The following is a 12469-nucleotide window of genomic DNA, read 5'->3' on the forward strand; positions in this document are numbered from 1 at the left end:
CCTGCCTGTTTTTATTTTGTGTGTGTGTGTGTTTAGTGTTTGAATGTTGGCGTGTTCATATACAGTTTTCTCTGGATACTATATTGCTTTTAGGTGTGTGTGTGTGGATGGTTGTCTGGGATTGACTGGCAACATGTTTGATGTGCATCTCACCTTTCCTCAATGACTAAAAAAAAATAATATTGGATTTTTTCCTACTTTACCATGGAGTGTTCCACCTTAAGTCACAAAATTGCTTATAGGAGTTTTGTGCCCGTGTGTTGGTACGTAAAGATGCGGGGGAAGATAGATGATGCTGTCACTGCACTGTTCACCACTCTGATGCTACAGATGAAATGTTAGAGGAGATGATGAACTGGAAGCAGAGGAGAAGGTAAAAACTGAAGGAAGAATTTAGCTGCAGTAAACACTGAGGGGGGGTAAAGGAGGTGTGTATGCTGCTCACCAGTGTTGTATCCCATCTCACTATCTTTTCGAAGGGTTAATGTGACATTAGACTACAGTGTTCAGGTCTTTGTGTTTCCAGCTCAATTTCAGACCTCTCACCTATCTCATTATCGCTTTGTTGTGCGAGCTTGTGCTGTTGTGTATTGCATGAGTATGCCTCAATATGTTTCTGTATAACTCCATCTATTTTCCTGAGTGTTTGTGTTTGAGCTCGTATGTACTGGAACCCTAAGTGGCACACACACGCACGCCCACCCCCACACACCCACACACACGTCAAAACACGCATGCAAAATTCAAGTGTTAGAAACACTAACTACAGAAAGCACACCTGGAAGGAAGTCACAGTGAGTCAACTGTTTCTATTATTGGTTTGCGCCTGTGTGTGCTCACTTTCTACACACCTTCAGAAGTGTGTTCATGCTGTTGTGGTAATACTGCTCATTAAACCGAGTCACTCCTCAGGGGGGGTGACTTATTCACAATGACTTCTATATGCAAATGTAGTCAACTAAAAAGTCATAGAGCTCTTTTGCTCACCATTTCTCTTGCAACCCTTTTCCTTGTATTAAACTAAAAAGCTTTACCGACCACTTACACTACTAGCACCGGAATTGTCATCTCTTAGTTCGTCCTCAGCCAGATACTGATTGTAGGTTTTTGAACATGGTATAAAAGAAAGCATTATTCTGTGTGGTTTCCATATTTTTCAGTAAAAAAGCCCTTTAAGTCCCCACAGATTGCTGATTTTCTTTTTTTTTTTTGCCAAGCAAGAGACGATTCCCAGTCTGCTCTTTATGAATTACACACACTGTATGTTATTTATTTTTATTTTTTTCTGTACATATTATACACCCAGCAATGGTTGGTTCCTTTCAAAAAATCACATTTAAGCCAGTTGTGTTTTTTCTTATTGAAGAACGATCAGGACGCATGGTCAGAAACAGCTGCGTTTCCGTATTGCTTTCCTTCATATTCATATATTTCATGCATTTGCATGTCATCCGGTGATAGCCTTCTGTTGCCATTGTGCTCTCATTCACATAGAGACATACACGCCGTCAGAGACTTGAACAGCACCACCACACACCAGTTGTTTGAGACAGCCGTCATTTATTCCCAGACTGACATTGTCTGCTTCGCCAGCTGTCTCAGATTCACTCGTAATTTCATTGTCTTTAGTTTCATTTTGCTAAATTGCTACGAGTAAATTTGATTGATTTTCTTGTACATTATTTGTCAATGCATCCATGAAAAGAAAATATGTGTTTGATTTAAAATGTGTAATAGAAAAACATACGTAACTGATGGCAATCCAGTTTTTGCAAAATCAGAATTCTTTCTTTCCTCAGTGTTATATTCTGAAAAATAAATGTTTTCCACACTTGAAGATCATTTGTCAGAAGTCCTTGGAGGGTGGTTAACTGTGACCATAGTCTGTTTGAGTAGTTCCAAGCTGCACCAATGAGAAGTGGGGTTGTGGTGTTTGTATTTTAGACATAGTTGGTAATCCCACACGTGTTATGTCACAAAGTTTGGGACACAGACTCTGTCTTGCTTTTGCTGCCAACCTCACTTCTCACAGAAAGATTAAACCAAAAATGCATGTCTGTTAGCGTGCTATACTCTGTCAAGTAATGGGGAAAAGACAGACAGTTTTTGGGTAACAATTGACTTGCTATGCTCTGACTCATTGTTCATATTGTAGTTGTCTCTTGTCCACACCAGCTTATCTAAACTAATTAAGCTATGCCCTACAAGCGCTGAAAATAATAACTCTATAAGAAGGTTAAAGCAAGCCACAAATAGTTACTCATCAAATATTTTCTGACACTCATACGTGCACTTGGATTTTTTAATTTTTTTAATCTAGTCGCCCATAGCAAAATTCATCAGAGTAAAACAAAGTCACCCTTATCTTGAAATTTGAGAAATTAATTTCATAAATTCATTGCCAGTTTTGAAGAGGGTAGCTGTTTAGACCACCAGAGCAGCATACTAATCCCTCCTGTTTAATAAATTTCTTATTACCTTATTCTGCTGATTGTAATCACTGCTAATAAGTCACACAGCAAAAATGCATTCAGTCGAAGTAAGCAGCTGGATCTAATCAACTGCTGAGCGGTTGTGTTCAGTCTGACACCTTTGTTTGTAAAATAAGTAGCCATACTGTTTTTCAATTTGAAAAGTATGTGATCTAAAATTTGGAACTTTATTTGAATGCTTAGCAGGAATGTTGCAATAATTTCCAAAAGAATGACAATGTTTTTTATGCAAAATCCCAGACCTATTTCAGTGCTATCGTATTTAAGATTATATTTAAATATATTTGTTTTGCTTCAGTCTTGTCAATATGTTTCAGTCATTTATATTTTTGTTTTATAATAAATGCTAGTTCTTTTGGGACTGATTACTGGTATTCTAAAGCTGTTTTGTTATGATTCAGCATTTTAGTTTCCAGTCTAATTGGTTACAAAATGCATTATAACCTTTTAGAGAGGATGTATAAAGAAAAGGAAGATGCACTCTGTTGTGATCATCACAGGCCAAGGGACTGAAATCAGCCATCCAAATATATTTATATCCATATGGTAAAAAAATAACAATAATAGTCTGCCTAAAAATTGGTTTACCCTTTTCCTGGTCTTATTAGTAGAGCTTTTTGCTTTGTTGGTGAAGTCATGTGATGCAAACTGTTTTACCAAGAAGAGGTTTTTGCTTCCTGCACTGTGTTTTTGTTGCAGTATTGTTTTTGTCTTAGATGTTGGTTGAACATGGACAATGTGCTTACTCAACTATGAAAAAAACATTTTGTTCCTACCATATATGATTTTTAGGTAATATTTGAACTACAATCATCAGTTTTCTTCATTTTCAATGAGAAGAAACTGTGCAACTACTGTATGTGGAAGCAGTAGCATTTTTTGAAACGGATTGCATTTCTAACAAAAAAACAACAGTTTCTGTCTGGCTTTAAAAAGTATCCCTGCACTGAAACCACTGTCTTAAGGAATATTATTGACCTTATTATAATTGTTGATTCAAGTCTAGAATCCATTTTGATGGAGTATAATATCTCTTTCCGCTGCTTTGCTGATTACATTTAGGTCTGTCTGACCATTCATAAAAAATCAAGCAACTCGTTACGTCATCATTGGTCTGTCTTGCTAATATAAAGGCATGGAAGAACTCAAGCTTCCTTCACCTAAAAAATAATAAAATTGTGGTTTTGGTACTAGGGGGATGAGATCTTTCCAATATCTCTCTGTCATACAATATCTCTTGTGTGAGAAATCTTGGCATATTCGTTGACAGCTTATTTAAAATCACAAAGCAAATCAGTTCAGTTGTCAAGAGGAGCTTTGTCCAGCAACAACTTCTTGCTAGAGTGAAGCCTCATCTTTTTCCTTCGGATATTGAAAGATTGATGCCACTTGCAGCTTGTGCAAAATACTACTGCTCACCACTTAACAGGAACTTGAAAATAGGAACAACTGCAATTGTAACTTTACTCCACTGGTTTCTTAATTGTAATACCAGTAGGTATTTAAGAAAATACCTACTGGTTTTTAGGGTCACAATTGCTCTGTTGCATCATGTTTAAATAATCTTCTAAAGTACTGTATACCCATAAGAACAATTAGGTCTAACAACCAGTTGCTCTTAGATGTCCAATCAAAAAAAGTAGAGGTGATCATGCCTTCTCTGTTGCAGCAGGAAAACGGTGGAATAAATTACCAATTAATATAAGAGCTGCTCATAATATCTTGACTATTTCTATTTTTTTACAATATTATTTTTTAAATGATGAATTACTTTAATCTTGTCTCCTGCGTGTGTGTGTGTTTTTACCAACTCCCTTCGGTTATTTTGTCATGCTGTGCAGCACTATACTTGTTTGTGCTTTATAAATAAAGTTAACCCACTGACAGGTCAAATCAAAGTAAATAATACATTTTGTTGCTCCATAGCTTAAAGTGTCTGACTTTTAAAATGTTTCATTTATTAGCCATGCAAGATCTTCCAGTGCTTCTTTATTTTAAATGAAGAATTTGACAAAATACAAATCATAAATATGAGAAGAAATCTGAACTGCGTATATGTATTTGTATGACATTGCACGCCTTTTTTTCCCTGTTTCATTTAGCTTTAATGTTGTCTGCTATGGTATCAGTCCAACCGTTTCACCTTAACAGCCCTGATTTATTTGGACCCCAAACAAACAACTGCAGGGTTTCCTGTGCTCCCAGCTTTTTGTTGGATGAGGCGTATTTGGATTTGTTATATATGGATGAATGATGTGCTCTCAGATTGCAATCATGTGAGTTTTGATTCATGATCAACAAGCCTTCCTCTGGTGTTAGCTGGCTCTAGGCACTCCCAGGCACTGTGGTGGCTAGGCATAATGCTCTACCTTCAGTAAGTGCCATGTCCTTTGGCCAAATGTCTTTCAAAATTTAAGGTTTTTGCCAAAAAATGTGTTGTAATGAGGCAATTTGTCAACATTTTGTGAAACAAGTACAATTTTTCCATTTGATATGCTGGTCATAGATCTGAAAATTCGTGCTGCTTTGTTCAGAACACAATAGCATTAAAACTTATCTCAAGTGTTTCTTATAATTGCATCAGTTCTTTTTGAAATACCCCTATTTATTTTAACTTCTTCACACCGAGCCCTACCTATTCCATTTTGGACGACTTTCTGAGTTGACTATCTATGTGTCATCACCAGTGCATTTCTGTGCATCTATTCTAATTCAACAGATATGTAACCTAATATGTACATCTCTGCAGAAGCCAGCATGACAAAAGTGCACATTCAAACAGTACTTCCATTTTCTTGCTCTTCTACCCACCTCCTGTCTTTGTTGCTTAAACATTTATTAAGGTGAAGTGTTTGCACTGTTGTTTAATATCGACTCGACAGACACTTGTTACTGCTAAGCACCATTTCATAGTATACTTCGTTGTCCATTAGCATTCAAAGCGAGGGGAAGTAATTTGACCTTCTCTTGGAAGTGGGAAGCCAACGAACGTGACGTTTTAATTGAGTTCTTTCTCTCTTCTCTGTGTTTTTTAATCGGCACAGTTTCTGAATAGCCTAATTTCATAGACTGGCAAAAACAGCTGTGATCTTTATTGTGCCAGCATGACAGATTTGCCTCTTTGTTCACATCACATTGTCTCATCTGTTCTGTTAAATTTTATCTTAAGAGAATATTTGAACTCCTCTGACTAAATGTTAATGATTCCTCTGTTTATTCCCTTCCGTTGCTTGCATGTTGCTTTAGCAGTGGTCTGCAGCGTAAAAGGAAATTAATTACTGTTTTCTTTCATTTGAAGCTAAGCTCTAAAATATCTATGAAGTCTTTTATCTACATCCAGGTCTTCAACCTAAGAAATAGCTGACTAGTTAGTATAAATCCACATTCAGCTGCTCTGCATTACCCTGATTTACTGTATAATTAACCAACATGTACATCTGAAGATGTGATTTGTGACCCTTAAAGTAGAAATGCGATTACTTGGCACCTTATCATTTATCTTAATTTTACAAGACTGAATTGCGCTCTTTGATTTTGCTGTGCTGCAGAGTTGACAATAATTGATTCTGCTACATAAAAACATGAAGAGGAGGTATATTGAGTGGCTGTGGCATTTAGGTTTTCACATTGCTTGGAGTCATTTATCTCTAAAGTAGTCTTTCAAGACAGTCACTTACATTTTGATCTCCTCAACGGGTGCCAAAGGCATGATTTGCAAACTGGCATTATTAGACGATTCTAGTACATGTTTTGCTCAAGTTGTGTGAAAGGAACTTGACTTTTTTTTTTCTTGCCCTGTGCCAATGGGTGTTTTCACCTTAGATAAAATCAAATATGTGTTCCTCTTTGTTATTGTCAGCTTTGCTTTGTTATTGTCAGAACAATATTTGCGATGTGAGAAGTTTGACCTGAAAGTGCATCAGTTATATGTAATACTTTTTTAGTCATGTATAACATGGTTTATGAAGCGCTGGGTTTTGTAAGACAACAAAAATATTAATTGTAATGAATGTTAGTTTCACGTGTCTAAAACTAAAAAATTCTATCCATTATTTCCAGAGATTTTTGTTGCCGTTTAATTTTTTTTTTTTTTTTGTGGAAAGTATTGACCTGCCAATTATAGGACCAATCAGAATTATCTTCAACAATTATAACAAATTATATGAATTACATTAAAAATATTATTTCAGGTAGGAATTTGTTGTGTAGTCAATGGGTTGACAGTTCGAACCCCACTTCCTTTGCCTACTAGTGGTGGCTTCTGTTAGTCTTCCCAGAGCAGTTGTGCTACAATGTGTGGGTGAATGACTGATTGCAGTATAAGGTGCTTTGGAGTCCTCTGGCTTGATAAAGTGCTGTACAAAAGCAGGCTATTTAGTAGGGAATGTCATGCTATTTGTGTAACACCAGAGTTGACGTAAAGCAATGTCACTTAAAGAAAAACAATTAATGGTTAAGGAGTTTACATTGTAACTCTCTAACTTCTAATGTTGGAAAATAGCATGGTTAGAATTTGCAACATTAAACAGCAGCAATTGTATGCATTCCCTAGAAAATATAGATCCTTACCCTAAATCCTGAAGGCTGCCATCCTTTTTAAATCATTCATGCCTGATAAGCTCAGCAGGACAAACAGAACAACCTTACTGCAGTATATTCTGCCTTCTTGTTATCTGCCTAAGCCTGGATCTTTGCTGTGGCACCATTAATGGCCTGCAGATACATTTCCTTAGAAAATACAATTTCATTTTAAATAACATCTGGCAATTTTGTGCTTCATCTGACTTCAATTTTAGACACCTTAAAATAGCTACCTTTAAATTATCCTGCTTTAGAAATAATTTTTTTATACCAATGTGTTTCAGTGCGGCATGATGTGTTCACTGACCATCAAAAAGTAAAACAAATTGTGCCGTTACCAGTTTATCTGTGTATCTCTTTTTTTCCCTGTAGATCATAAAAGCAAAGCTTCCACCAATAATAGGATACGCTAAAACTATCAAGTTACTCTTAACATTATATGGTGTGTGTCTTTTTGAATTAAGTGACTTTTTCCCTCTTTTTGTTCTCTTCAAGTGTTTTAAACGTAGATATAGGCCTCTATGGATAGTCTGAGATGTTTGTTTTTCTGTCTTTTAACAAGTTTTAATAACAGAATAGAAATATACTTTTTTTGTCCCACAGTGGGGACATTCAGGTGAAACAGCAGCAAGTGACAGGATTCAAAACATGTAGGTTCACACAATGGTAAATGTATTAAAATATATATATATTTTTAATTAAGAATAATATGGGAAAGATTATAACATAAAATACTCTGCAGTTATCAAAAATAGCATACTCGGATCCAAAGACTAAATTGTAAATTCTTGAGTTTACTGGGAGCAGTGATGGTTGCAGAGTCTAACAGCTGCTGGCAGGAAGGATCTGTGATCATATTTAAAATTTTATTAATCTTATGGTTTCATCTATTTGTTTTTACATGGCTTGTTTTTGGCGTGTTTCAGAAATGTAAGCTCAGCAGGTGAGGAAGCACGACGGAGAATGAGAGAGTGTGACGGCCTTACAGATGCTCTGCTCTACGTTATTCAGATCTCCTTGGGGAGCAGTGAGATCGACAGCAAGGTATTTATTAGTTTTACTCTGAAAACTTTTGCTTTTTTATGCACAAACTCTGTATTTCATTCTGAAACATTAATCATTTAGTCTTTACACTACTTTGTCATACCAGAAACATTTGTAAAATCTTCAGCGTGAAACGCTATATGAAAGTACAGCTGAATCTCCCCACATTGCCAATTACCACTAGGATGACATTTTTTTTGTTCGTTTTAAAGGAGTTTATAGTTCACTAAGCCAAGTTACAGCTTTTATATCTAAAGTATTAGAGCATTTGCTGTAGCCTATTAAGCTAGCAGTGAATTTATGTTCATTCTGCATTTTTCTCTGTCAGACCACATTCATGTTGGCGTGCAGTATGTATAAGTGTATAGAGGCCAGTCAATATTACATAAATAGTGCTTTGGATGGCTGACTTTTCAAGGTCTCCCTGTCTTCCAGCCTTTTCTAAATGGCCTTCCCTAATCACTGTTTAACCATCCTTCCCTCACCACTGTTTGACTGCAGTCGCCAGAGGGCTGTCGTTGCCTCAGTAACAAAGACTGATTGGCAGATCAGTCATCTAATGGTTTTTGCCTACAACAAACATGGAAAACCTCTGTTTTCCCTCTAGTTCCATTTTCTCATTTTTAGTCTTATTCTGGATCATACATTTTGCTACTGTTGTAGAGTTCGGTGTGTTCTGTAAATTTCTTACTAGGAAAAAACATCACAATGATTAAAATTCTCAATTTCCTCAATTGCAGAAAATTCATATAAATTCAAATTGTAGTAATTTCAAATTAAACATATTTTATTTACATGAAATGCTATGTTCTTTATAGCCTTTAGTTGAGTTTTTAACGGGAGCTAGATCAATACACAGTGGCACAGTTGGTAGCACTGTTGCCTTGCAGCAAGAAGGTCCTGGGTTCTATTCCCGACCCGGGGTCTTTCTGCATGGAGTTTGCATGTTCTCCCTGTGCATGCGTGGGTTTTCTTCTGGCACTCCGGCTTCCTGCCACAGTCCAAAAACATGACTGTTGGGTAAATTGGTTTCTCCTTAGGTCCTGTCTATGTGTTGCCCTGCGACAGACTGGCGACCTGTCCAGGGTGACCCCGCCTCTTGGCCGGAACGTTAGCTGGAGATAGGCACCAGCACCCCTCCAACCCCACTAGGGACAAGGGTGTTAAAAAATGGATGGATGGATAGATCAATAAATCAGAGCAAACATTCAGGGCTCCTTAATGGCACACTATGCAAATATTTTCAGGCATTTTAATAAAATTGTACATCAGGATTGATAAAAGGTATTGAATTGACAACTATAAACTGCCAGAAAAGAAATTAGACTGATTTTTTTCTTTAAACATGTGGCATAAAAATAAAAGCTGTTTTACACTAGTATATTTGTACAAAGTAAGACGAAGTGTCCTAACAATATCCCAACAATGTATTAATCGTTTCCTTCAGTGCTTTTTCCAACTACTTACTCTGAATTTTGATGATCAAGATATTTATCATTAACTTCAGTTTTGATAATGATGATTTCAAGATGAATTCAGAAACTAGTAATATACGTTTCTCAAGTTTGGCCCATTCATCGTTAATATATTTGGATTCATATGACCAGACTGTATTCTCTCGTTTTTGTATATAATCGCAGGAGTAATTAAAATTGAAGGTTCTAGATGCTGAGTACAACATTGTCTGTCCATCGTATTATTGCTTTTGTTATTGTTTGTGTACACATGTATTTTGTGTACGGTTTTGTGACTCATGGGAGTGTAGATTCATAAACAAGGACATGCAATAAAAAAGACCAACATGTAAACAAGTAGCAAACTTATTTTCCTGAGAATCTGATGAATGTTACACATGGTTGGGATGCTGGTCCACACGTGACCCTGGTCTCACAGCTTCCTGTGCTGCTGTCTGAACACTTCGAGTAACATAGAACCTTCTGCACGTGTCTTTGCACTCTATAAACCTTGTATGCTATAATAAAGGAGTTCAGAATAAATGTGAAACAACAGATCGAAATATGAAATGTCACAGTAAATTGTAAATTAAACATAACTTCTCCAACATCATTCTGTAATAGACTGTGAATAGAATTTCAGACATGACTGCAGCTCACTGGAGTGAGACATTGTTTTTCTTTGTTGCATCTCTTGAGGCTGTTCAATTACACTCCTTAGTCGTCTTTGTGTAAACCAACGGTCAGACTGAGAGAAGATTGATTATTCGTCTTTGATAATTTCCACTCCGCTGATTTGATGACTCCCCTTTCTCAGCGATAAACAAACGCGCGTGGCTACACAAAGTCTCGGAAGCACACTTTTAAGAATAAACAACAAATGTTGTAAGACATGGTTTGTCCGTGTACAGGGACACACTTCCTCACAGGCTCGGTGACTTTAGGGTTTGCCTCTGCAACGAGTGTTAAATGAGCTGTGTGATAATATATTGGGTTTGTCATTTTTCCTCATTTACTTGAGTTTTCCTAATCTTATTTCAAAGTCAGATCTAACAAAATGCAGAAACATATTACCTGAGAGATTATGGACGTTGTTTGGTTTCCCATCTGTCTTTCTCATGGGTGTTGCCTGAGGATTTATATTATATATGAGTGGATTTTTTTTTTCTTTCTTCCTTTCAAGTGATGCTTTGTTTTTTGAACTTCCTTTTTGTTTTCAAACAGATCTTTCATTTCAACTTTTGGACTTTAACCATTTATCTTTTCTTCGTCTCATCTTCCTTCTCCCCACACCATTTCTCTTCCTCCTGCGTTTGCTTTATCTCTAGACTGTAGAGAACTGTGTTTGTATTCTGAGGAATCTGTCATACAGACTGGCTGCTGAGACATCCCACGGCCAGCAAGGTGGTCTCGAAGAGCTGGATGGGCTGCTTTGTGATGCAAATGGATGTGAAGGGGAGAGCTCCGGTTGCTGGGGGAAGAAGAAGAAGAAAAAGAAGGGAGCTGAGCAGGTAAGGGCAGAAATAACAAAGTGATTTGGGTTCAAAAGGAACATAAAACGCGTTTTTGTTATTTCAATGTAAAGAAACACATCTTTGGGTGACTCACTGAAGTTCGTCATGGCTCTGTGTTTTACGCAAGCAGATGGATCTGGCGACTGGCTTTAAAGCAGTTTTGACATTTTGCTCCTTTTCTTTCATAATGTGATCGTTGGGTTTATATATCAAAAAAATATTTTCTTCTCCTCAAAACTGTTGCTGTCACCTTTTTGGGGATTTTTTAAATTTAAGCATGTTTATATGCTACAGGTTTAGTTTAAAACCAACTATTCTGTTTCAGTTCCACTTTGGTTCTTGTTTTGTTTTCCTCAGATATTCGGGCAACACAGTGGTCTTCAAATACAATCCCAGGTTTCCCTGTGGAACACAGCAGTACATGGGCTACCACCACATTGATTTTGTAATTTAGCTGCAATTAGACTGCAAGAACGTTTTCCTCAGGGACAAAATAATTTTGCGGGGCCTTTTACCTCACCATCTGGGTTTCAGAATGAGGAGCGAAATAAAATACTTTGATCCATCTCAGGAAGATTTTTGAGGAAAAAAGCTTTGATACTCTGCTTCCCTGTAGGACAAAGATTTTTAAATGAGTTTGCTTTTAAGGATCTATACTAAGATTATTCCAGAAATAGATTATTTTCCTACCAGCTGTTTAACTCTTGTAATCATAGAAGAAGTGGAAGAAGACAAAGTCCCTGACATAGTGATTGAATTCACAGCATGTAATGTTGATACATAGAAAAATAAATAGATATGTCTTACATACGTTGTTCCCTCATACATTCAGTTATTCTTAATAGCTTCTTACCTCTTTCTTCAATTTTTCTCAAATTGACATGTGGCTGAATAAAGTAAGAGCAGCTTTATATGATGGAACAGAAAGATGCTGTGATTGACTGTCCTTCTTTTAACAGGAACATGAAGTAAATAACACAGAAAAAGGAATGAAAAGGCCGGATCACTGTGTACCCTTCAAGCTGAGTTTGAAAGACTTGGCTTATTAAATGATTAAAAACAGTTTTCCGCAGTTAGTTACACTTTACACCCTGTGCATGTAGGGATTCTCTCCAAAACCCAAAACATGACTGTTTCATCTGATTCGTCTCTCTAAATTGCTATGAGTGCGTGGTTGTTTTTTTTTGTTTGTTTGTTTGTTCACATGTTGCCTTGCGATGGACTGGCAACCTGTCCAGGAGACTGCTGGAGATCGGCCGCATCCCCCCTGTTACCCTGCAAAGTTAAATGGGTATAGACAATGGACGGATGAACTTCCCTTAACATAGCACTGAGGCTCTGACTAGATAAAGGCATTGAGGACATCACCGGTTTACTTCTGCTC

At 36.9% G+C, this 12469-nt stretch overlaps 1 protein-coding gene across 1 annotated transcript in view; it reads left to right on the forward strand.

Moving 5' to 3' along the window:
• ctnnd2a (catenin (cadherin-associated protein), delta 2a) overlaps positions 1-12469 on the forward strand; it is a 219605-nt gene that overhangs the window by 167823 nt on the left and 39313 nt on the right. The window contains 2 exon segments of the mRNA XM_032551622.1: positions 8000-8117; positions 10900-11082. Of these exon segments, the coding sequence (XP_032407513.1) occupies positions 8000-8117; positions 10900-11082 (301 nt within the window).

Source organism: Xiphophorus hellerii, chromosome 21, assembly GCF_003331165.1.
Source record: "Xiphophorus hellerii strain 12219 chromosome 21, Xiphophorus_hellerii-4.1, whole genome shotgun sequence".
Classification (NCBI taxonomy): domain Eukaryota; kingdom Metazoa; phylum Chordata; class Actinopteri; order Cyprinodontiformes; family Poeciliidae; genus Xiphophorus; species Xiphophorus hellerii.